This window comes from Idiotropiscis lumnitzeri, chromosome 14, assembly GCF_059441095.1.
Source record: "Idiotropiscis lumnitzeri isolate Australia: NSW breed Sydney's pygmy pipehorse chromosome 14, RoL_Ilum_1.0, whole genome shotgun sequence".
Lineage (NCBI taxonomy): Eukaryota > Metazoa > Chordata > Actinopteri > Syngnathiformes > Syngnathidae > Idiotropiscis > Idiotropiscis lumnitzeri.
Window position 1 is genome coordinate 10534797 of NC_142404.1, and position 26045 is coordinate 10560841.

The 26045-nt window shown below is 38.8% G+C and overlaps 2 protein-coding genes and 1 long non-coding RNA gene across 6 annotated transcripts in view; 1 reads left to right on the forward strand and 2 right to left on the reverse strand.

Annotated features, from left to right (window-relative positions):
- Positions 1–4265: 4265 nt before the first annotated feature.
- Positions 4266–12565, reverse strand: LOC148323431 (uncharacterized). Its single transcript, XR_015846470.1, has 3 exons — positions 12377–12565; positions 8267–8409; positions 4266–7258 (listed from the first exon to the last, which is right to left on the reverse strand). It is a non-coding gene; the product is annotated as an uncharacterized LOC148323431 (long non-coding RNA).
- rpe (ribulose-5-phosphate-3-epimerase) lies at positions 9126–23861 on the forward strand. Of its 3 annotated transcripts, XR_015846469.1 has the most exons (9): positions 9126–9312; positions 9595–9674; positions 9760–9899; positions 10398–10532; positions 10864–10950; positions 11027–11182; positions 12395–12577; positions 12907–13040; positions 23683–23861. XR_015846469.1 is itself a non-coding variant. In XM_088314880.1 (6 exons), the coding sequence occupies exons 1-6, from the start codon at positions 9191–9193 to the stop codon at positions 11147–11149; spliced, it is 687 nt and encodes a 228-aa protein (XP_088171006.1). In that variant the 5' UTR covers positions 9126–9190; the 3' UTR covers positions 11150–11377. The 3 variants fall into 3 exon arrangements, 1 of the variants encoding a protein (XP_088171006.1); XR_015846468.1 differs by having other exon boundaries at positions 12395–13040; XM_088314880.1 differs by lacking the exons at positions 12395–12577; positions 12907–13040; positions 23683–23861 and having other exon boundaries at positions 11027–11377.
- Positions 21495–26045, reverse strand: part of igsf3 (immunoglobulin superfamily, member 3) — an 89639-nt gene continuing 85088 nt past the window's right edge. For both annotated transcript variants that reach the window (XM_088314878.1, XM_088314877.1), the window contains exon 9: positions 21495–25285. In XM_088314878.1, coding sequence (XP_088171004.1) covers positions 25035–25285 — 251 coding nt within the window. In that variant the 3' untranslated portion in view covers positions 21495–25034. The remainder of the gene's footprint in view (positions 25286–26045) is intronic.

The following is a 26045-nucleotide window of genomic DNA, read 5'->3' on the forward strand; positions in this document are numbered from 1 at the left end:
CTCTGACAAGCATCTCTGTTGCCAGATCAAATCAGCCTTTGTATCATTCACGGCACGGCAGGACGGCTTCGCATACTCCCTTCCTTCCTGGAGAAGCGCTCTTGTCGACTCTCATCAGGAAGCCGTTAAACCCCACGGACGTAAAGACAAAATGTCAACAAGAGTTACTGTGTCGGTCTTTTCCAGCGCGGAGATGACATTAATGCTTTTCTGTATGAGCGTCGATTCATATTTTTGGATGTGCACAAATCCCAAAGTGCTCTTCACTCCGGACGAGGTGTTTTGGGAATTTGTTGATCCTCCTCCGCACTTTAGCGCTCTCCACAGTGGGTCCGACAGCTGTTGGAAACACCAGGCAGGGTCAAGAGGCAAACTTGGACCACATGCTTGGATGAAATATATGATTCCCTCTTTATTTCTTTTAGTGCCTAATAGTTTTTACATGAAAAATGCCTTAGCACGCATGATAAATTGTTCTCAAAATAATGAATAATTCTGCCTCCAGCTCAATTGCTTCAAAGTGCACACTGTAGTATTCGGCAAAACTTGATTTCCAACGAAAAAAAACCCCTCCTGCTTTATTCTGTGCTGTCTAACACAGTGATTTCCAACCTTTCCTGAGCCAAGTGACATATTTGACATTTGAAGAAAATCTCATGGCAGACAACCAAACAAAAATGACACAGGTTAATTATGTCCCTTCTGCCAACTGGTGAAAGAGCATTTCATTGTTTGTCACGATATGTCGCCCGCATGGAAAGTTGGAAAACGAGGCATTATGTATCGGAAATGCATTTTTGTGGGACTACTTAAGTGCAATTGGGTCATTTCCCGCAGTCCACCCGATGAACTGTCATGGCACACGAATGCATCTTGGAAAACACGGGGCTAACATATGTAAAATATTACAAACTCACCCAACATTATTATTTTTATTTTTTTTTATTTGAAGATGATTCACCTCCCGCCTGTATTTTGCTGTTTAATTTCAGTGAAAATGTGTTTCTTTAGGAGGGCCACTCTAAAAAAACAGAACTAAACAGTACACTCTACAAGATTCAAGTTGTAATTCTGATATCAAAATCAGGTTTTTGAGAAGAATGCCCTTGTTTTTCTTTTTTTTTTAGATTAAAGACATATTTGATATTATTACGTTTCTTACTTTGAAAGAAAAATCAGTAATAAATGTTACAATAAAGTGTTAATCCCACGAGTATTAAGTTGTGTAAATTAAAGAAAATATTTTTTTCTTGAATATTTGCAAGAATAAAGTTGTATATTTCCTAGATAAAGGTTTTTGACAAACCCGTTTATTTTCAAGATGTATTTTTCATTTTAGGTTAATGCTGCATATTTTTTAAAAGTTTTCCTAAATGTACACAATTCCAGGCTCGACTCAAAATATTATGAAAATGAAGTCACATTTTTACAAGGGAAGGTGAAGGAATGATATCAGAGGAGCCGTTTGCAGCCTGTATATGTATAAGGATGAGCAACGTTGAGGATGTCGTCAATTTTTACGAAAATATTTTCTCAGAAAACAGTGACAATGATGGTCATGATTTTGCGATCCTGAGGAAGAGTCATTCCGCCGGTGACTTGTGCAACAACGGGGGGTTTATGACATCTGGATTCAAATGATGAACTTAATCCATATGGTATTGCAATTCATGGATTCATTTTGCTTTTCTTTTTTTTTTTTTTTTTTGCTTTGCTCGTGTTTTTGCATTTTGCAATATGCAATGATTTATGAAACTACTACATCTGAGTATATTTTCCGAAATAAATGTCAAATGGCACAATATTATATACATATTTCTCATTGGGCGAAAGGTGCGGTACACCCTGAAGTGATTCCCAGCCAATCGCAAAGCGCAAATAGACAAACAACCCTCCACACTCACGTTAACACCTCAGGATAATTCAGAGTCTTCAATTCACCGACTAAGTATGTTTTTGGAATGCGAGAGGAAGCTGGAGTACCTGAAGAAAAACCCACATAGACATGTGGAGAACGTGCAAACGCCACGCAAGAAGGCCAAAGCCCGGATTTGAACCCACAACCTCTGTTCTAAGCAACAAATGCTTTCTTTCACATTTTCTTCACATCTTGCAACGCTTTGCCACTTTCTTTTTTTTTTTTTAAAACTTTATCAAATTTATTTATAGCTTGTGCCAAAGTTTCGCAGGTTATAAAATACAGGAAAACAAGCAGTGATACCGTGGCACACAGGTTTAAATACATAAATACAAGAGAGGATATAAATAAAGTAGATCAAAACATGTCTCCATCTGACCTGTAATAATAATTTCATAGAGCTGAGCTCGCTGTTTTCATAAAACAAGTCCCTGCAGTCTATGAGAATGTGCATGTTGTGAGAATATATTAAATCCGGCTTGGTTTTTCTTTTCATCCAGCAATCTCCTTTGCATCAACAAAATATTAGAAGTCTAAGCTCCTAGATTGAATTTTTTATGAAGTCAAGAAATAAAGCTTTGCTCAAGAATGAAATCACCTGAAATGGTGGGCTCCGTGCATCTCAAGACGGTCATCTCGTCACCGGTGCCGTGCTCTCACGGCTCGGCCCACTTGAGCGGATGAAGTGTCCTCCTCCAGCTAAATTACGACCGTGAAAGGCTGCAATGGTCCCCTCGAGGCCTTTTGGAGGAAATGGTTGTTGTGTGGTGGCCTCTGAAGTGAGCCGCGGTCATTGTCACGACATAAAAGTACAAGCGTAAGTAAGGAGCAAGAAAAAGTCCAATTTTGATGTTCCATAAAACTGTTTGCTTGTACTTTGTATATACCGTACACCAAATGGTCTCAAAATGAGGTAGACTTTCACAATCCAATGAGATCCAGTACAAGGGATGTATCAGTAACTCTGTCATTCCAAAGAAAATAATAATCCGTTTGGTGAGTGATGGTTAGTTTATAGGATTATACAATACAACTTTATTTATACAAAGCTGCACTGTGTTACACTCAGAGCCGTATAGAATAATAGAAGTTTCTGTTATTTTGCCCATTTCGTGTGGCTAAGGTGATTAAAATTGTGCAAGTCATAATATTGAGACTGGTAAAATTGAGTCACATGACAAGCATTTGTTGATTCAGTGCCTTGTTCGAGGGATATGTGTCCCAATTTACATTTTTGTGGTGTATAGCTAAATTTAGCTTTGTTTTTTTTTTCTTTTTCATTCTTACCGCATATCAGTGGGTCTCAAATAGTGCGACGGGCCCCCGCTGGGTAGGCATTGTGTGATGCTGAGGGGGGCGCGTGTGACCCTGGGGGACATGCTTTATTTCTTTTGTATTACAATAAAGTGTAATTGCACATCCACTCCAGTAGTTGGCAGTGGCGCTCTCATTGCCCATTGTGTGCAGCGAGTATGAACTCTACAGTGTAGGTTTGTGTAAGTTGTTTTTTTCTTGCTAGGGGGGGGGCGTAAGACAAAATAATTGCAAAGCACTGCTGCATACGGAAGCCACTTGCCATTTTTCCACCACAGTAAATGAAACTGTGGTTCTGCCTCACAGTCAAGAAGTCATCCTGAGTTTGAATCTTGACTCAGGTCCTCAACAACACTGCAGCTCAGCAGAGGAGTTTTTCATACGAGCCCTCATTTGGCCCATTTTTCTTTTTTTGCGGGAGTCTTGTGATTGTGAACTCTAGATACAATGCTATTTGGTGACAGTGAACTGAAGTCTCTTCACAACATGCAGCAGTTTGGCAGGTAACAAGTAAAAAATAACCTTCTACCTGTTTATTGCATTGCCCATTTCATTGGCTAAATGCTAATGCTAACACGTAATGCCATAGACAGGCGACTTAATATACTGTTCTCAGAGGCCCGCACACCAGAAGGAGCAGCAAAAAAGACCACTGAATTGAAGCAAAATGTGTGATTTTTTTTTCCAATTCTTTACATTCTATTAAATTTATGTGACTGCAACATAGAGTGCTATTATTCCTCATTGTAGTAAACATTACCACCACCACTGTGCTTGCTCTTAATTTCTTTTCTGCTCTCACATTAATGTAGTAAACCACTCAGTCATACATGATTTGTTATACTAGAAGAAAAAAATATTTAAGTGCATTAACAGAGTTTTCATTGCTTGGCAGAATTTGCAAAATCACTCTGAGCGTGCCGTTTCTATGGCAACTTGAGGCTGGAAAGTTTTGGTCCCAGTCAGAGGACAAACAATGGTGAGGGACACTGATCCGTAGTCAGTATTTTTATTTCTTATTCCCATCTGTCATATTTCAAATATAATTTTCTTGAACATTTGCCGTCCTCAAATACATCGCAATGGAGTCCACACATTCAAGGGATGTGCCATACACACACCTCTTCCTTCATTTTCCATTCAAGAATATGACATCGAAGGGCCAAGCAGAGCAAAGCTGCAAGGAGACACGTTCCAAAACACTCTCCTCGCGATCATCACAAGCCAAACCTGCTGTCTGGCCTGAAGCTTTTGCTCAGGAGGCAGCAATCAACTTCTGGCAGGAAGCAGGTGGAAGCGCTCAGTCAAGATAAAGCATCCCAAAGTTGGAGCTGCTCCAAGTTTTTAATAATCAGCTGCTGCAGGAAAAAGAAAACAACAGTGTCTCTTGTACCGGTTCCTGTCCTTTTTCTGCAAAGGTGATGGGTCAGATAAACCAATCCGGAGTCCACTTCTTGAGAAACACGCACATACATAGCGTACAAAGGAATTCCTTCTTCCTTGAGATCAACAGAGCCACAATTGATTGCTTGCCTTTTTGGAGCCGGAACTAAGCTTGCCATCGATTTACCGCACATTTATTTGTATGGTTTGTGGGAAAAGCTCCATATGGACAAAACATGGAGGGTCCATATAGCAGGGAAATTATAGTACTTGCTCTTACTGTGCTTTCTTCTGTGTGTAGTAAACCACATAATCACACATGGCTTGTTATGAAAAAAAAAAAAATAATATCACTCTCTAAGCATTTTAACAGAATCGCTCATTGTAGAATTGCTGATTTTTTTTTCAAGGGGGAAAAAAAGTGAATATGAAAATAGATGACTTGTGGCAATATTGAAATATCTGTTTTGCTCATAAAAATCTAATTAAATTGTAATATATTGCAATATTAGTGGTGCCTTGATGCACAAATTAAATTTATCGCCACCACGTTTTTAACTCAGAACGCTCCCTTTTTTTTTTTTATAACAGAAGAAAAATAGCAGTCTACAGTATTATACTTCACAAAAACATACAGAATTCGAATCAAAATAATTACAGTTTGTTGTGGTATGGCCACCAAGAGACAATATTCTACATAGAAAAATATTACACGTAGCTTTGATGATAAAAAATGGACAAAACCGTCTCAGATAAGCTGCAATGATAGGAGTTGTTTTTCCAGAGGATAAAAAATATATCTCTGTGAAAATTGTCGTACGCTCTGCATGCGTTGCTACCGCTTGTGATCAAATGCAAGTTGTTTAAAGGTTGGAAATTATTAATTTTGCACTTGTTTTTTTGTTTTTTTTTGTTTTTTTGAAGACTTGTTCACTTAGTTCTAAACTGGTTCTTTTTGTTAAGTTTGTTGCCACCAAAGCTAGCGCTTGAAAATCACATTTTTGCTCGTAACTCAAGACAAAAATAAAAATATTCAAGCGAGCATCTGTTAGTTATTCCACTTTGGCCTTATTTTTCATATGAAAGTGTTATATTGGGATGTCTTGCGTCATCAAATAATATTGAAGAAAAAAAGAAATGAAAATCTATGGTTGTAATTGATTGAAAATACAAAAAGAAATTACCTTTACAGATACACATTTAACGAGAAATCCTTTTTCCGTCAGTTCATTAGAATCATTCATATATTCCACAAAGCGTGAAAAGGTGAATTTACACCCAACATTCAAACCCCTGTGCAACTTTGATGAAACAAATAAATCCACATAGCACATTTGGGCCCGCCTAACTGCCTCCTGTGTTTTTTTTTTTTATTAAGAACTTAACATGTCATTTCACAACTCACCAATGGCAACTTGAATAATGTGTGTGTGCATTTTGTTCACTTTAAACTTTATCACATGTGTTTAAACTTTCAATCACATTTGTGCATGTGTGTGTTTTTCTTTTTAAGAGTTGAGCGTACATATCAGTCTCCTCAGGAAACAGCAGTTAACAATGAGCAATAAAGAACAAGCTGTCAGCATCCTGCAAGCTGCACTCTGTGTCCTGCTCTAACCTCCTTCCTTGTGATGATTATAATAATGATAATAATCATAATAAGAGAGAGGGGAAAAAATAATAGCAACTCCTGGAATGGAGATTAAAGGCACTGGAAAGAGTGTGAACAAGATTGTAGATGTTTACTGTAAAAGGTGAAGAATGTGTTAAGATAAGGAGGTTTGCAATGTATCACCTTTGCATGCAATCCAGTACATTTTTTGGACGACTCAGCTGAGGGGCTCTTTGTTTAGTGCGCCCCCTCCCCACCCTCCTTGCTGAGAAGCACAGAAAGTGTTCCGACTTTCAAATAAAAACATGGATTGGATAAGATACAACAGGTGTCTGCCATAAAACGACAGAATGCATGTTTGAGGTTGGCAAAAACGTCAGCACGTTGTGCATTCATATGGTGAAGTCAAAATATTAGGAACAGCTTGGAATTGTTTTTTCACTCAAAAAAGTCAGTTGTATTTTTCTGTGATAATCTATTGTAATATCATGAAGGGGGAAGAAGAAAAAAGAAAAAATCCTATTGTGTTTTTTCAAGAAACAAATTGTGTATTTTTTAATTCTTTGGAGAACATAATATATTGCAATACCATGAAAGAAAATTATTTTACTGAAAAAGTTGAACTGTAATGGTTATAATTTAAAATCATTAAATTGTGAAAATAAAGTTGTATTTTGGTATGTTTTTTTCCAGGGAAAATGTTTGATATATTTCATTAAGTTTTACTCTCGCAAAAAAAAAGGTTAAAAAGTTAAGCGTTTTAGGTAAAAATGTAACTATTCTCCTCAGATTACAACTTCTGTCTAAAGAAAATAAGATTTCTTTAGAAAATATAAGTTATCCTTGTAAAGTTCTGTCTATTTTGCCTCAACAAATTGTGTCACATTCATAACATTATGAATTCATTTATGTCGGGAATTTTGCTTCCTTTTCAGTGCAAGCATGAACAGGATACGCAATGTAGAAAATGGATCGATGGACAAAAGTATTGGCTTACGTGGTATGAGAAGTCTCCTGGTGAGCGCTTGCATCTTGAGAAAAAAGAGAAATGACAAATCAATTTCAGACAAAATGCGCTGAAGCAGTTCCGCATTGTTCACAATCACAAGTAAAAAAAACTCCATTTCATCCTTTCTAATGTGTATAACGCATGCTAGGATGCATTTGATGTGGAGAAACCGAACGAGCGACACCTTTGGGATGAACCGGAACAGAGATGTTGAGCCAAACTCAACATTAGCAACCTCTGAAGAGAACTGGAGATCTCCAACATCTGAATCTATTTTCATCCACTTTCTTTGTTTGTCCTGTGCTTAAAAGGCCCTAAACAGTTTCCCATGCAGGTTATTTATGACCAGCAAACTCTTGAGGCCTTTTCTATGTGGCCCCAACCGATTCCAATTCTGCCATCGCTTGAGTTTCAAAGCTCATCTCTCGCGTGTCACTTTATGTTTCCATCTCTGCGACGGTAATGCAAAAGGCGGGCAGAACTCATAAATGTCAGATTGTGTTTACCCAGCGTGGGAAGGCGCACGGAGGCTTCCTAAAAAAAACAAAACAAAACAAAAAAAAAGGCTCAGCAGCCTTCTGCCTGAATCAAAACAAACAACATGTGTTTTAGGAATGTGTTCTAATGCCTTCACAATAGAGTGACAATAAAAATAATGGAAGCTTTCTTTACTTGGAAAATAATTAAGTCAATACAACCCAATAATTAATTTTTATAACCTCTCTCTCTCTCTCTCTCTCTGCAAAATTAAAACACAAGCAAATATTTTATTGACCTATTCCCGAAAATGTGTCTTTAAGCAAACTGCTCTGCATTAACTGACATAATAACTGTCCCCTCACTGAGTTTCTGTACCCGTGAACTGCTCAGCAGGGCTGGAAGCAAACACATAGCCTCTTTCAAGTGACAGTGACATTATCATACAGAAACACCCACAAGCCCACCACAAGTTGGTGCAATGATCCTGCTAACATATCAAAACTAAAAAGTAAGCAGATCTGCATTGAGTATTGTTAGATACACAGTATACCGTTTGCTATTAGTTCGTTTCTGAAGAGCCGGAGGAGGAGGGGTGTTCAGTGTTTGATGTGTCCATGTGCAGTATAGTGGACCAACTTCTGCTTCCTGTCTTTACGGGTACTCAATTTTTATTCCACACTTTGGGATCCCATCCTGTAAAGAGAAATGAACAACCACAACATCAGCTCACACCTTTTTAGATCCAGCCCACTGTTATGCATATGCTTTTGCCAGTGAGTCGGCAGTGGCCAAGCAGTAACTTTGTTCTTCTTAGCTTCTTAGCTATAAACCCAAAAAAGGGTTAATTTCAGCAAGAAAATTAACAGGATGTGGAAAGTACACTATAATTCTTGGGGTATTTTGACAAAAGCACGTTCAACATATTCTGAAAAAAAATGCATCTGTCTCATTCTATACTGTATAATGTAAAAAATTCTGTCAGACTCTGGTTTGTTCTGACCTTAAATTATGAATAAATAGAAGAGTAGAAAGTTACTATATTGAGTGACAGCAACAGGAAACGCCTTCTATTTGTATTCTTTCCTCAGGAGTAATGCGCCACCAAGCGTCGAGGAACTGTTACTATCTTATTTTTAAAGCGGAAGTAAAGTAGTGGCCCGTTCCACTTGTTAAGTCACACGCTGACACTAGGCTGTATTTCCTGTTTGGGAAGCATGTCCCTTCAAAATAAAATTATCCTAGAAAAAAAAAGTGCTGCACGACGAAACTGGTTTATTCATAATAAAATATATGGTATATTTATATGAATCCATAGGAAAGGCATATTAAAAAAAAAAAAAACAACACAAAAAAAACTAAAACTGATGACCAACATATTTTGACGGTCCCCTGGCGGAAGTTTCTCTTGGCTGTCTGCTTGTAAAATTACAGGGCGAACTTATCGGCTGTGAGCAGTCAAGACCTCATCAAGATCATGCCTTACAGTGCTAAAATCGGCCCGTCCATCCTGAGCAGTGATCTGTCATGTCTTGGCAGCGAGTGCGTGCGGATGATGGAGTGTGGGGCAGACTATTTGCATCTCGACGTCATGGACGGGTCAGCTTTGTCACTTCTTTACACTAAGTTTAGCTAGCATGCTAACGGCTAGCATCGAGTCTCGTGCGTGAGGGCAACAGGGCACGCTAAAAAAATAAACGAGCCGCTTCTTTTGAACAAAGTTCACGAAATTAATATTAGGTTTTTAATAATGGTTTTCATTATTTCAAATTGTTTGCATGGCTAATGCATTTGATTTTACTTGCACGTCACTTATTTTGAATAAGTCTCTCCCTCTCTCGCTCTCATATGAAATATAATTGATCTCTTTTTTTGTTATAGCCATTTTGTCCCTAATATCACGTTTGGGCACCCAATGGTGGAATGCCTGCGAAAGTCAGTAGGCACAGACCCCTTCTTTGGTCAGTACATGTTAAAGGCACTTAAGTTGATTATCTCATTGCAAATTTGCCAGTGTGTTATATAATAATTGTGTGGCTGTTGCAGACATGCACATGATGGTGTCGAAGCCCGAGCAATGGGTGAAGCCCATGGCTGCAGCCGGAGCTAACCAGTACACGTTCCATCTGGAGGCCACCAGCAACCCTGGGAACCTCATCAAAGAAATCCGTGAGAGTGGCATGAAGGTGACACGCACCACCGCATCAGACTTGATGAAAAAGATGGAACACATGGGCTGAGGGCTAAAATGTCAGATTTTTATTTTTCACACAAAAATCTGATTTATAATTTAAATCCACCCTTTCTAATTTTGTAAAAGTAAATGACAATGACTGTGCAAAACAAGTTCTGCTATATTTTTCTCCTTACATAATTTTACTTTAAAACTTTGCAACATTACTTTAGTCTGCTATCTTAACGCTTATGCGAACAATAATAGGAAGCCATAGGCAATGATAACAAACGGTGCAGCAGCACATGCAGACAACAGAATACTCAGTAACATTCCTTCTCCTCTATGAAGAACTACTGTCTTCTCTATTGAATGAGAAAGTGTGACAAATACTTCCAAATGTTATGTCATTAATTGTTATTACTGTACATATTTTTTAAATAAGTGCTATTCTTTAAATAGAAATCCTATCACTGAGTAGGACCTCATCTGTGGTGGTGACTGTGTGCAGGTGGGGTTGGCCATAAAGCCTGGTACTACCGTTGAGATGCTGGCACCGTGGGCCAACCAGATTGACATGGCTTTGGTCATGACTGTTGAACCTGGCTTTGGAGGACAGAAGTTCATGGAGGACATGATGCCGAAGGTACTGTCAGCCACACAAGACGCTTCTCGAAACCTAATAAATGGGTCTCTGTTGCGGCGTTCAGTAAATGGAGTTTGCGTGCGATCCAAGAAAGGATGAGACAAGAATGGGAATTTTTGACTGAACCAGAATAAAGCTGTAAGCATTCTTTGGGGGAACAAATTCGGATATTTGCAAGGAAAGAGTTGACACTGATTTAATTTTTTTCTCAAAACTATGATTTACCTTGAACACTAAGATGCTTTACCCCTATTTTCCTGTAAAATCGACATGCAGTTACTTTATAGCAATTTCTTTCCCCGTGTGTGCACATTAATGTGTTTGTGAGCAGGTGAGCTCGCTGAGGCGTCAGTTCCCCTCGCTGGACATCGAGGTAGACGGTGGCGTGGGCCCTGACTCCATTTATAAGTGTGCTGAGGTGAGCAACGATACACACCACCTCGTGAATCCCGTCGGCTGTAGCCGAAATTTAAAAATTCTCCCGTCACTCGTAGGCCGGCGCCAACATGATCGTGTCGGGCAGCGCCGTGATTGGCAGCGACGACCCTCGCTCCGTCATCGCCCTTCTACGCACCGCCGTGGTAGAAGCCATCCAGAAACGCTCACTGGACCGCTGACGACCTTTTGATGACCTCTGGTGGATGTGGCAGGTGAGGCCGGCTCAGACCGACCGTCACAATAAAGCGAAAGAAGCCGGACCGTAAAACATTCCTGAAAATATTTTTTTACCTACTTGGGACTGAAATGATCCAAAAAGCTTTTTCTATATACTGTGTATATATATACACATTCCTGGCAAACATCTGTGGGAGTTGATTTTGTTAATTAAAACGCCTTCAATGTCATTTTCATGTGTGGAGTTGTTTTTTTCTGGTTGAGTTTGACAGCGATGTATTAAATCCACGCAAAAAAGACATGCAAACAAAAAAGCCAATATTTCCATTTGTCTACAAAAGATGTCAATATATGTTCAGTTTTTTTACCTGCCTCGAAAATGAAATAATTTGCAATAATCTAAATGCCTAATTGTTTCTAAAACAGTGATTGTCAAAGTACCACTAGAGGGATGTGGAAAAACTGCTGAATTAAAGATTGGCCAAAAATAAAAAAACTGCAAAATGTGACAGTGTCATACAATAAGAATTTTTTTTCAAAATGTTTTGAAGAACACTTGGGCCTACTGCACTACTGTACTTTCACTTTGGTCAATTTTCGTGCTATGGGGGAAAAAGTATGTAGTAAAAGAAAAGATTTGGAGAAAATATATATTTTTTTACTGTAAATTGCAATATTATGAAAAAATAACTGCAAAGTCTAATACAAGACAATTGTCAGTTTACCTGGGTCAAGTTAGAAAAATTGGAGAAAAAGAGAATTTTTTTTTTTTAATGGCGGAACTTTACAGGAATAACATTTTAATATGAGGGAAAAAGTATGTGATTTTTTTTAAAAATTAAGTTGGAATATAACCAATTTTTTTGTAATTTACCAGAATAACATCAAGTTTTAAGAGTACTAAGATTTATGTAAATTAAATCATTAAAAAAAATAATGACAAACATTAAAAAGAAAAATTGCCAGAATAAAAATATAATCTTCAGAGAAACGGACAGAATTTTCAATGAATAAAGCTGAAATATTACCACAATTAAATGGCAATACTAAAATAAACATGGCAATTTCACAAGAATAAATAAAAGTTATTTAAAAAAAAACAAAAAAAAAACAACAATAACACAGTTATAACACATCCTTCTCAAACCAATGTCGCACGAACATGAATTCCAATTAGCTGAAGGTCAAACAACTACATACTGTACGGCTGCCTCGAGCTCATCACTCACCATTTTGCTTGTTTGCAGAAGTTGATTGAAGGTCGCCCGCGATCGATACGTAATCTGGTACCTGACTGGAATATGGGCGAAGATGCTCGGCTGTGAGAGTCCCCGCGTGTCTTGCGCAGAGGACGCGTGCCCGCTGTCGATGAGAATCACTGGCGACACGCTTCAAACTCGCACTCAATAATGCAGCAACGCGTCTGTGAGGCAAGTCACACATGGTTCAATTATTGACACTTAAATCTGCTTTTTTTTTTTTGTAAATGTCACATACCATCGGCTGAAAGCATACTTCGTCGTTACATAATTGTATATTACATTTGTGAATATTTAAAGTGGAATCCCCATGCGAGCGATTGCGGGGCTAATGTATGGCGACGCAGGCTCTGAAAACGTGCACGCCTTGTGTCGCTCGCTGACAGGAAATCAGCTGTCAGCGCCTACACAAACTCGTTCTATCATTTACATTCAGACATGCAGTACCGTATGTCTACTGTTACCGCTTCATTTCTTTCTCTCTTGCAAATGATTGCCAGTGACGTACACGCAAATGTCAGCAGCCGAAGCGAGTTGCAGGAAGATGCAACTGACTTGTACCTTGGCGTCACTGGAGAGAGAGTGAGAGAGAGGGAAACTTCCTGCTCAGCTGCCATGGCAACCACATCCACAGGTGCTGTCATCTGCACACAACCAGCACTCTTGTTTTCCCCATAGCTCAATATTGCGCAATCAACACATCATTCTTCCAGAAAGACGTCGTATTATGAGAGTAAAGTCAGAATAAAACAAGAACGACGTGTGTTTACAAGACCATCATTTACAAGAAAAGTGGTGCAACTTCAAGTTCATAAAAAGTTGTAACATCAAGAGAAAAAAGGGATGGCATGTTCAGAGAAATTTGTTGCTAATCAGGAGAATATTTTTTTAATGGGAAAAGAGGAAAAATAAAGAATACATTTTGTGAAAATGAACTGGGACTTTTAACAAAATGAAATCCTATTATCATTGTTATCATTTATTTAGCAAATAGGTAAATTTTAGTAAAATAAATTTTAATATCTGAATAATTTTACCAGAATGAAGCCAAAATAGTGTTTTCCAAGAATAAAATCATAATTTCACGAGAAAGTCATTTCATGAGAACAAAATCCAAATTTTAAGGGAATCAAGCAGTAATTTCACAGTATACAATCAAGTATACAATCATAATTTACAGGAATAAAGTACATTTTTTAAGAAATCAAAATATAGCTGTATTATGGGGATAAAGTCTACAAAAAATAATAAAATTTTTTTTGAAACCTTCAAAGAAGATTAAAATCAAAATCTTTCGATAAATGTAAGAATAAATTAAAAAGAATTCTAAATCCTTATCCTTCATCATACATTTCACAAGAATGAAATAGAAATAAATAAATAGAATATTTTTTGAGAACAGATATATAACAATATAAACATACAATTAAGGGCGATCATAATTTTAGGAGACTGAAGACATGATTATATCAGAACTAATGAGGACTGTCATTTTTTGGGGGGGAATGAAGCCATCGCATATGAGGATAATCCAAATTTTACAAGAATGGCATCAGAATTTAATTTCACAAGAATTAGTCGTAATCTGACAAGAATAAAGTTGTAACTTTATTGAAAATAAAGCTACAAGACATAATTAGCCGGAGGAAAAGTGTAAATTGTTGCAAAGAGATGGTTGAAAATAACCGTGGGCTCTTATTGATGAAATTAATTTTTAACGTAACCTACTACAAATATGACACGCACGTTTGTTAAGCGTTTGCGCCTTGGTGGAGGTCTTCTCCAAAAAGCCTGTGCTCCTCTCCCACAAAGAACTCACTTTAAGTACGTGCCTTCTTCCGTCACATGCGGCGCTGCTAATGTCACCGAATGGACGGACGGACGGATGGATTTGGTGCCACGTCTCAGTGCGTGCCACTTAATGGAGTCCCTGAGTGATGGGTTTCACCTCAAAGTCTCTCTTCTAAATCCCGCACACACAAAGAGCTGTCGCACCAAATTTGAGAAGAGACACACACTAAAAGTTTGCTAATGACGCTCTCTGCTTAGTGCCATTATATTATGTATGATATTACTAGAATGACTCTTAGTCAGAGTGCCTTTACTGGAAAGAAATGTGCCTCAAGCCAGAGTATTGATTCTTGATGAGTCATACTAGCACACTCACTTTAATAACAACTTTTCAGTATTGTTTTTTAAAATGCTTATAATTCACATTTTTATTCCACTACATATATTGAAAAAAAAAATTTACAATTAATTAAATAAAAAAATATTGGCAACTTTAGTTAATGGAGGAAAAAAATCATGATGGTCATTTGAATCTGACAAAAGTAATAATAAAGGGAAAATTTGTCTCAGGAGATTAGAAATAAAATTATAGGCAATAACATCAAAGGTAAAGGCTAAAAGACTTTCTGTGACGACAGTTGCACATATAGGTCATAAATTTGACATCCACGGGACTGTGGCCAACTTTCACGGACATGAACGCAGGAGGATAATAGAAACGTGGATAAAACAGTATGGATGGTAAGAAAAGAGCCAAAAACAATCTCCAAAGAAATTAATGTCAGAGTTATATTACATCGTCTGCCCCGGTAATAGTTTAGCTCAGAGGTCCCCAACTGGCGGGTCTCGGCCTTCGTGTTGGCGTACAGTTACATTGAATTCAGCTTTAGGGCTTTTAGCTAGCATTATCGCAGTTTTAATTGACATTACATAGTTGTCACCAACAGCAACACAACACTTTCCCAAAAACATATTCAGTCGCTAATTTAGGACGCTAACAAACCGCTAGTTAATTACGCCATTCATTGTATGACACGACAAGTCTCCGGCATTAGTGGCTACTACTGGCTAGCAGCGAGCTGGTTAGCATTAGCAACAAGTGCCAGCTCCCCCTGCCCACCAAATATCGGTTGCCGGTTCGCAAACGTATCGACTTGTTTGAACCAGTCCTCGGAGGAAAAAAGTTGGTTTAGTTGACATGAACTAAACCTTCAAAATCCAACACGTTAACGCAGGAAGTCTAGAAATAGTGTTGCACGTTGACATTTTATTGCGAGCTACAATTAACACGATCAGTGTCTTCATGTAAATTCATAACACAAATTTGTATTAACTGCATAAAATATTATGTTAATGTAATATGATTTCAATATGAAAGGTCAAATTAGTTATTTCCTTCGCAAGAAGTAGCTCTCAGCATCAAAACGGTTGGTGAACCCTGTTTTAAAATGTCTCTTGGTGTCAAAACTCCCCATTTATTTCCAAATGTTTTTCTTTTATCGCCATTGATGTATCGGCTTTCATTATCTTGCGCCAAACAAAAATATGACGCCACTCGGGTTTCATTCCGTCCCTCAGGATGTGATGTTCTCTGAAATAACAGTGGATTGTGCCTTCTTACATCAAGTGTATGAATTATAAATCGGTCGCAGCCAAAATCTCCTCATGTGATTCCCCCCCAAAAACACAAACACTCGATTGAACATACAGTATATCTACATGTGACCTGCGCTATGAAACGAGTTTTACCATACTCACACGAGCGCCATGGCAAGTGTGAGAAGTAGTCAAAAATGCAACGAACTAACGAAAAGAGGCTGTTTGAAGTAGCGCTGCTTCCCAAGAGGAAAGACTTATAACTCCATCTTCTTTCCTCCCTTTGCTCTCTCAGCCACTTTTTGCATCTTGCATTCATTCCCTTTCACCCTTCGTCATTCCATTCTCGCATCATATTAAATATCTTTCCACGTGCCGCCTCCTCTGTTCTCCAGCACTAAAGGAACATTAGGCGAGTCTTTGCCTTCGCTTTCTCCGTCATAATCACTTGGGCTCCCAGAGGAGTTGATCAGCTCGCTGCCGCCGCCGCCGCTGTTGTTGTTGCCGCCCTCGCTTGTGATCGAGTGTGCCTGAGCGTATTAACAATCAAAATATGACATGCTCAAAGTGTTGTGTAAACGATGACGTTTATGTCCAGGGAAACATACGTAATCATACGGACTGTGAAACTTGCCATGGATTGGGTAAATAATTTATTAAAGTAAAATATATAATATAATAAAGCCATAAAGCATTCTCAAGATGGCACTGAACTACTTTTGGGAGCAGGAGTAAATATTAAATAATGAATTTATATTGTGCCCCACCGATATGAATGTTTTGGAGACCGATAGTTCTGATATTTGGTGGAAGAAAATTTTGTAAAGATGAAAAAATATATATTAAATACAATAAGTTCTCTTAAAATTTACAACAGAAAAGACATGAATTACAGGCACAAATTATTTTCTCCTTTAATATTTATTAACAATCGGGAGAATTTTTTGGGTGGGGTGATATTTCAATGTCATTGTTTATTTTATTTTTTTAATGTGTCAAAAAAAATGCAGATTTTTGCAGATTTTGAAAAAACAAATTTATATTAATTGCCGATTAATTGTCATTATTCTTGTCTTATGTTGTAATATGTTAATGTGTAAAATATAAATGAATAAAAAATAAGCAAAAAAAAAAGAGTTTGGATACGCGGCAGATAATGGATGGATGGATAAAAAAACGTGGTGCTATTGTCATCACAAATCGAAAAAAAAAATATTTGCTAGCCAAACCAGCAGCATCTTCCAAGATGTGTGATCCTCTCTTGTACCGTCATTGTTGCCCGATGGCCCACTTGGCCATGATGCAAGTGGAACGTAACAGCAAAACTTTTATGTCGCAATCAAATGAATATAAAGTGATTCCCCGCGCTCACATACAACATTCTTCTTCAGCCTCTTTTCTCCACTTATTTACCAAGTGACAACGCCAAGGGTAAAGACAAAAAAAAAAAAAAACCCAGCCTCATCTAAATAAATTACGTACCTCTCTCTAAGGCAATTCCACCTATTAGCTGCTATGGACCCGTGTGTGTTCTCCAACCAAAGAAAACAATGAAAGCCTGGAAGTTAATTAGCTCTACAGCTCAATCGTGAGACATTGGGGAACAAGAAGGGGAAGGTAGAGGGGAGGGGTGTGGAAGGGGGGTGGGGGAGTAAACGTCACAACCTTCGCAGGTTAATCCCTCTCTGACGCACACACAAACATATTTAGTCATATCAATTATGAATTGGGAGAGGGGGTATTTCAGTTTGTTAGTAAATGTTGCATGTTTGTGCATGTTTCGAATGCATAATACATGCTTGCGGGACCATCGACGTTTTTGTTGTTTTGAGTGTCAGACGCAAACGACACACGCGCTCAACGGGGGGGACAATGAATCTGGCTGAAAGTGAACATTTTGGACGTATGTGGATGTGAATGGGCAGATAGTGGTGCGGGAGATTTTGTTGATGCAATAAATGGAGACGTGGAGACGTGGAGAGTGGCTTGACCTTGGGAGAAGCCTTGTGAAAATTGAGAGCTACACTTTGGTAATCCTGATCGGGAAACACGTTGCAATACAACAGAGAGGTTGCGGTTATGTTAAATCACACTGAAAATAATGTGAAATAATATTGATTATTTAGTGCGTTTTTCCTCATTGGAGCTCACTTTTGATGTCAATAAATCCCAAATATTGCGCAGGTCACGTTTATATTTTCGCAGGTTGAAGTGGACAAGCACAGGAATGTGCATATTTTGGTGGCGATTGGTCGCCGTTTTCAGACGCTAAGTGTTAACAGACTGGCTGAGATGAGGTGTGGGGAAACAAGAAAAAAACTTCACTAATAAATTTTAGTGGGGTGGAGTCTTCATATAAAATTAGGACATTCAAGAATAAATAATTTTTTTAAAATTAATTCTTTTAAAAATAATTTTCATTTCATTGAAGAGCAACATTTCCACTCCACAAACAAAAAAAATTGTAGGAAAAATGGATTCCTTTTTTAAGAATAGATCATTCTAAAAAAATATTAAATTAATATTAATTATTAATAAAAGATAGAATAACAGGAGGAAAAAATGCCATACACTACATTGTCTGAGAATATATTGGTAATATTTGGAGTTAGGGTGAGGAGTACTGGAATGAAAATGTCATCATAGGGGACGAAAGTAGGAATATAACCGGAAAACGTAATTATTTTACAATTTCAAAATATTAAAACAAAAGAATTTTAAGAAAAAAATACTAAATTTCATAAGAAAAAGTGTATTTGGTTAATTTCTCTGTCCTGCGTTGCCTAAAACTACTTCGTCCTCATTTTCTAGCCAGTGTCTAAATGAATGCTACCTGATTTGAAAGTCATTTGGGATTCGACATCTGAGTTTTTGCTGTTGTTGTTGTTTTTTTTTTTTTTTAAAGAGCCACAAGCTGCACGGACAGAATGTTTGTTGACTACCTTGCAATTTTTGAAGGGCTTTCCCTTTTCCCAACCGTTTTTCAAGCAGATGGTTTTTGTGAACAACCGTCAGGCTCTCTTTGAAAAAAATGAGAATAGCAAGTAAAAAGTCAGGTGTGTTTTTGTTTTGGGCAAATCATTACATCTGCTTTTTCATTACAGCGTGAACGTGTGCAAACTTTTTCTCAGCAAAGTTCTCATTGTGATTCTATTGATCTTCTTCAGGCGCCGGCGAGCTTGCCGGACGCCGATGTTGCATCAATAGCACATTTCTCCTTCTGCCTCTTTTGAGCGCCTCGTTTGGGAAAGCTCGGCTCCGATGCTCTCGTGTATGCTGAACTTGGACTGAACAGAATTTCTCACTCGCATTGACTCAGGCTTGCATCACGATGTGACTCATCGCTCATAAAGCGCTGTGTTTTCTTACAAAAGTGTAACAGGGCGTCAAAGCCTGCAGCTTGCAGAACACGTCGATATGGCTTTCTCTCATGCTCTGCGTGATAGGAAATGATGGGAAACTCAACTGGTACTTAATTGAGGTGAGGCGCTTATTTGAACATTTACAAGGTGATTGAGACATATAGTGCATATTGATATTTATAATTCAATCTCTACATGCACTGATTTGAAGTAAGGCATTCATTTCAAGTACAATGTTATTAATCGAGGGACAGTATTTATGATAGTGGCACAGAACAGTGGCGGGGGGGCGAAGTCTATTTCTGGGGGTCCGCAAAACAAACAAACAATCCCCAAAAAAAAATAGATTATAAACCCTCAAAAAGTATTCACATTCATTTTATGTTCTCTATGGGGAAAGGGTGAAAAATAATTCCAGGAAAATCGGAAAATATCCCAAAATTAATTATCTGGCCTGGCACTCAAATCATACTTCGAAGGGGTCCACTGCCCCCGTGGTTTCCACTCTAGCGCCGCCGGTGGCACAGAAAGAAAAGTATCGGTCACTTCAATACAAAAGTAGGCATTTATTTGAGGACAGGAGTCTATTTGCGCAAGTAGACGGTAATCAAATGAGGCCCAACATTTATTATAATGGCACATAAGTGAGAGTGTTTGTAGCTTAAACACAAAGTAGAGCTCTACGGGAATTTATTTGAGATTAATTGAAGAACAGATCATTGATTGTAGTGGTATAGAAGTTGATGTTTGTCACTTCAGTGCAAAGTTAAGGCTTGCCTGCCGGCATTCATTGTAGATGAAGCATTATTTTTATGTGGCAATTAACTGGGGTACAGCATTTATTATAGGGGAGAGGAAGAGAGGGTGTTCTCTACTTCAGGACAAATTGGCAACATGCAGGCTTTGATTTGAGGTGAGGCATTTATTTAAGGTGATTGACACTTTCAGAGGAACAGAAGGGAGAGTATTGGCCACTTAAATGCAAAATTGAGCTCTGTGGGAATTTATTTGAGATAAGACATTATCTGATACTGTTCGAGGTGTTAAGTAAGGAAAGACAAATTATAGTGGAGCAGAAAGGTTCGATGTGGGTTTCTTAAAGGCAAAGTGGAACTGTGAGTACTTACGTGAGAAGAGTTTTTCTGTGAGGTCCAAGGCCATTAACTGAGGCACGACTAAAATGGTAGAGAAGGAGCACTGTTAGTTACTACAATGCAAAGTATTTTGTAAAATATTGTTTTAAAATGATCAGAATTACTATGTACTGTGCAGGCACTTGTTTGAGGCATTTATTTGTTCAGGAATAAGCGAATAATTGGCACATCTATCACAGTGGCACAGATGAGAGGGTGTGGCTCAATTAAATGCCAAGTGGAACTTATTTATTTGAGGTGAGGCATTCATTTGCTCAAGGCGATTAATTGAGCCACGGCATTTAAAAGTGGAGCAGAAGAGAATGTTGGTCACGAAAGCGAAGTGCTCTCCTCCTATGTCCGCTCAAGACAACAGAGAAAAAAAGTGGGACAAAAAGACAAAGAAAAAGCGCTCAAAGGGAATTCATTTTCTTTTTTCTTTTTTTGTATCCTGAAGTTACGAGCTGGCACTGGCTCACAGTAACACAAGCATTAAATGTGCCTGCTAGCTCTAAATGTGCGGCTTCCTCTCAGTCAAGAGAGATTTTTGTCAGGAGCTGCTCCAAATCTCCGGCAGAGGCTCAATTCTACACGGGAAGAACCACGCCATGATTTCTAGAAGTATATACGTATGATTGATGTTTCAGTGCGTGCTACTTTCCCCTTCTGCCACTGTGATGTATGAACAGGTGGCGCGCGTTTGCTCTGGGCACCAGTCTGAGTTATTAGGAAAGATACACACACACACACACACAAAATGCATATACAGAGAGAGCGAGAGCGAGAGAGAGAGAGACAGAGAGAAAGAGACAGAGAGAGAGACAGAGAGAAAGAGACAGAGAGAGAGATAGAGAGATATCCTATGCTGCATTATGTTGCTGATTTGTTACTTTTGGCAATGTGTGAATAGAATATGCATTTTTTTCTTTACCTTAATTTTATTGCATTGACCATATTAGTGAATATTTTAATTTTGCACATTTGATATTAAAGTATACATTTTTTAAAAATTATTTTAATATATTTTTTTTATATATATATGTAGATATTATGTATATATATTTAATATATAAATTTATATATATATATATAAAAAAAAAAAATATATATATATATATATATATAAATAAAACAATTGAAACTATACACAGCATACTACACGAGAAAAAAGTACATCTTTGTTCTGCACTCGAAAGAAATCAATCGTCTCTGTAAGTACTTTTATTGCAATAAACCGACAATAGCAAAGTGCCTTTTTAATGGTCACAATGGCAACTATTGGACAGAGGAACAGAAGAAAATTAAAGAAAAACAAATAACAAAAACAAACCATAGTGATATAAAAAAAAAAAATTTAATAAAAAAAATGCATCACCGAGCATCACTGGCTGAACTGAAAACATCACCACAAACTATTTTGGATCGCTAAATGTGGAGCCCGCAAACAGTCGACACATGCAGCCCTCACAAAGGCAGCTACGACACCGTCTCAAAGGGACCCTCGGAGGCAGCTGGGGGATGGTGCTCATCGTTATCATCGTTATTAATAGGATTATTACCACAAAAACACCACGTCTGTACAGCTCCGGCAACGGTAGCGGTCTTTCACTTCCTGGCCACGGGGACAACGTGGGGGAATGTGATGTGATTCAAAGCTGCGTGAAATGGAAGCGGTTGGGGAGAAAGGATACACAAAAAATGTCATTGAAATTTAATGAGGCAATGTTCCAAAGCACCTTGCAAACCTCCACGCGGCAGCTTACTTGCACAAGAGCGGGGAATATAAACTCATTAATAGGTGTGTGTTCTTGTCTTGTTTGATAATAAACATTGTAGTGTTGTGTGTGGGCGTGTCAAAAAAAAGGGATTTGCTTTTATGAATGAAAAGGGAATAGTTGTCATTTTCTAATTGAATGTGAAGCTGCCACATGGCTCGCGTGATGTTTGAAACTCACAATCACCACGGTGACAAAGTTGATTGGATGCTAGAGTCCAGTATGTACGACTTCTCAAGAATTGTCCATTTTGTATGAACGCAGCATTACAATTACGTCCGCCTCAATATTTTTGGTCCTGCTCAAAAATCACCAAATGTAAAAAGAAACAAGATGTGACAATTTAGTAGGATTTGGTACGAACGTAAAGCACTGTTATGATTTTCAGCTTGTCCGCTCTTCTCCCCAGTCAACTAAAAATTTTCAGGGCTTGAAAAAGGACTTTTGGCCACTAGCTTTGTTCTCATTCAAATTTTTAATGTCATAAGAGCCAATTAAAAATGCACAAGCTTTAAAAAAAACAAAACAAAACAACAAAAAAAACTAAAAACGTATCTACAATAAGTACTAAGTAAGCGAGATCCAGCTCCAACCGCACCGCCAGGCTGTACCAACACATTATGTACAGTATATATTATTTTACAATAATACTTAACTATACTTACAAATTCATATGTATGTGAGTCCACAAAGTAAAGCGTGAAGAGTCTCTGTCGCAGAAATGCATTGTGGTGGCGTCAGTGAATGTGGCGCGATCTCCTCTCCTTTTCCTCTTTGGGGAATTTCGCGACTTTCCTGACAAGTGCACCATTATTTTGTGGTTCAATATATTACAGTGTACTGCGTGTGAAGTTTTAAAACCCAATATTATGTCACACCGTTGGCACCTATGAAGCGCGCAATTGCTTTATGTGGCATGACTCAGCGCCAGTGAATTATTTTTGGTGGTCAGTCACGATGGGCCACGTTACCCGGTGTACGACTTCAAGGTTGTTCCACCGCTTGTGCCGTGTCATTGAGAGAATCACACAGTGCCAACTTTTCATAGCATTTCCTACTAAATTCTTGAGAGACAACATTGTCCGGTATGGTGAGCCATCATCATATCGCCAAATGGCACATTTGTTCATACAAATCACATTTGCACTTGCATGCTTTTCATAGGACAGCATCGATATACAGGGGATCCTCAGTTTGACATAGTTCTATCAAAAAACTATGCTATAACACAGTAGTAAAGTCTTTATTACAGTTAATATTTGTATGAAAAACACTTCTAGACCATCAATATAAAACCTTGACCACATTTTTACGAGTCGTTTGTATACCGAGGACCTCCTGTATTAGCAAACTTCACTTGGTCATTGTAATTGTGTGTGTGTGTGTGTGTGTGTGTGTGTTAGTAAATGACAGGCTCAAGAAGTCCGGCGGGGGTTTGGGGCGGCGTTCTGTCACACAAACACGACGCTCAAGAGAGTTCCAAGATTACAAAACATCTAAAATGTCTCCTGCGGTTTTCTCATGCAATATACATGTCGACACAACTGAGACGACAAAGTTGGGGTGCGGGGGGGGGAGCAAATAATTTCTAATTCTATTCCCCCTCCTCTTCATTTTAGGTCCAGTCTGGCAGTGAAAGGGTTCAAGTCTCAGTCTTTTCTGTCTCTTGCATTCTAAGGACGGCGATGCAGTCTCGTTGTCAGGAGGCATGTTGAGCCCCCCAAAAAATATACACGCAAAAAAAAAATCCTTCTGAGGCAAAGCGTCACAAAATAAACGTGAAGTGAGCAAAAAGCAATTTTTAGTTGATCATTTCTTAATGTTATACACGTAAAGCCACAAGTGATTTCCGTCCTCTCTGGATTGTGTTTTAATTCTGACTCACCCTCAATTCATTTGGTACGAAATGGAGCATCTCGAAGCACATGGTCACCATCAAATAGCCTACTGGCATCATCTGCTTGATGCAGTTGCCAGGCAACGGAAGCAGCAGAGAATTTCAAAGCAAAAAAAAAAAAAAATCTATGCAAACAAGTAGAAAACAATAAATAGAAAACTCTTTAAAACAAACAATTTCCACCACCCACGCGTGTGTGCGTGTGTGTGTGTGTGTGTGTTAAACTTTCTACACACGACTTCCACCCAGAGGGATGAGAGCTTTTTTTTCCCCCCTCCATGTAAAAAGTAATTTTTCACATATCTTTTGAAGACAAAAGTACGGAACCAATTGAAAGGAAATGTGCTAGATCTTAATTTCCATCCCACAATCCTGCTTTGTAATTTTCAATTGAAATGAGAGTAAAAACAGCAGGAGGTAAGCGCACGCATTTACGAGCCGCCTTAGGACCAATCAGCTTTTTTACGCCACAGAGTGGAAGTAAGGAGGTCTTGGCAAACGATGTAGAAGATCCTCAGTAGGAGATGCTTGTTTTTGCACACAGTCTGCGCATGTGCATGTGGTGGTGTGTGTGTGTGTGTGTGTGTGTGTGTGGAAAGTGTTGCTCCAGGACTTGTGGGCCAAATTCTTTGCGGGGCCAGGTGGACCTTTCCTTTGTCCCTCCGCAAGGCTGCCAAGTCGCCAGCATTGGAGTCATTTAGCTCGGAGCATCGCCATGGCAACCAACTTAGTAGGCCAGGCTGCTCTTGGATCGGGGGTGTCGATCGAGACTTTTTTTTTCCTCGGGTAGGGGGACATCCAATCAATGCTGAGAGTTCCGTCTTTTAAAAAGTGTGCTGATTTCTTTTGCTCCTTTTTGAAAAAAAGACCAATATTTAGGGGAAGTGAATCAAAGGCAGCACTGACACACAAATGAGGACGATGCTCACTCACATACACACAACAAAAAAACAAAAAAAAAAACAGGCAGCCGATCTACTGATGGATCAAGACAGCAGTGAACGACAGGGAATCCCGGAAGCGGCGTCCTGATCCGTCTCCCCTCGTGCGATGGCCGACGCGGCGCGTCGAGCTCTAGTCCACGGAGCCGGGGTGCAGGCTGAGCGCGGGCGGGTCCAGACAGGTGGGTGAGTAGCTGAGGTGCGGTTCCTTGATCCACAGGAGGGGGGCGCCGTTCTTGCCCTCTTGGCTCTTGCTGTTGTTGCGGCTCTTGAAGCGCACCAGCAGCAGGGCGATGAGGAGGATGACGAAGATGGGGAACGGGTAGAAGAAAACGAAGTAGAAGAGTGCGTCGTTGGAGCACACCACCGACTTGACGGTGGACTCTGTGGATGGACACACAGCAACATGAGGTCATTTGAAAAGGTGGGGGGTGGGGGGGGGGCGTAGTTAGACAGTTATGTTGAACAATATTTTACATTAGGCAAGGCTTTGCGCTCAAAGGCAAAACAAATATGGAAATGTTACATTTATGAAACATTGTTTCTTTTGTATTATTTACAATAGTTGCGACAAATGAATACAAACGCAATTCAATGTTTAATTAACCAATTTTGTGAGGGTGAATAATTCTCGAGGATGTCCGGTGGATATTAAAGTGAACAGATCCTTGGTTAAATGCAATTTTTTTTGAGAAACAAAATGAGACCTAGATGCATTTTTCCATTATTAATGTGACCTACAGTATAACATGCACAATTCAATCAAATTAAAAATGTACGTTGGCTGTGTTCAGAATGAACCAAACTCAATCAATTCAGCACACATCTGCCACAAAGTCAAAAACCTCTCATTAATGGAAAATAAAACTCAGTTGTTCCGGTAGGCTTTTCTTAGCAGTTGTTTTACTTTCTTGCAGAAGCTTGAAGGTTTTGCGTTTACGATGAATGCTATTTTGAACTGTTCATAATTCCCCTCCACCTTGACTAAGACCCCAGGTTCCACCCGAACAAAAAGAGCCCCACATCATTATGATGTCACCAACACGTGACAGGTGTGTGTTGACTCCAATTTAACACAAGTCGGAATGTGATCGTTTAATTCTGATGACACTGCATCACTGTATATTTTAGGAGGGTGTGAACA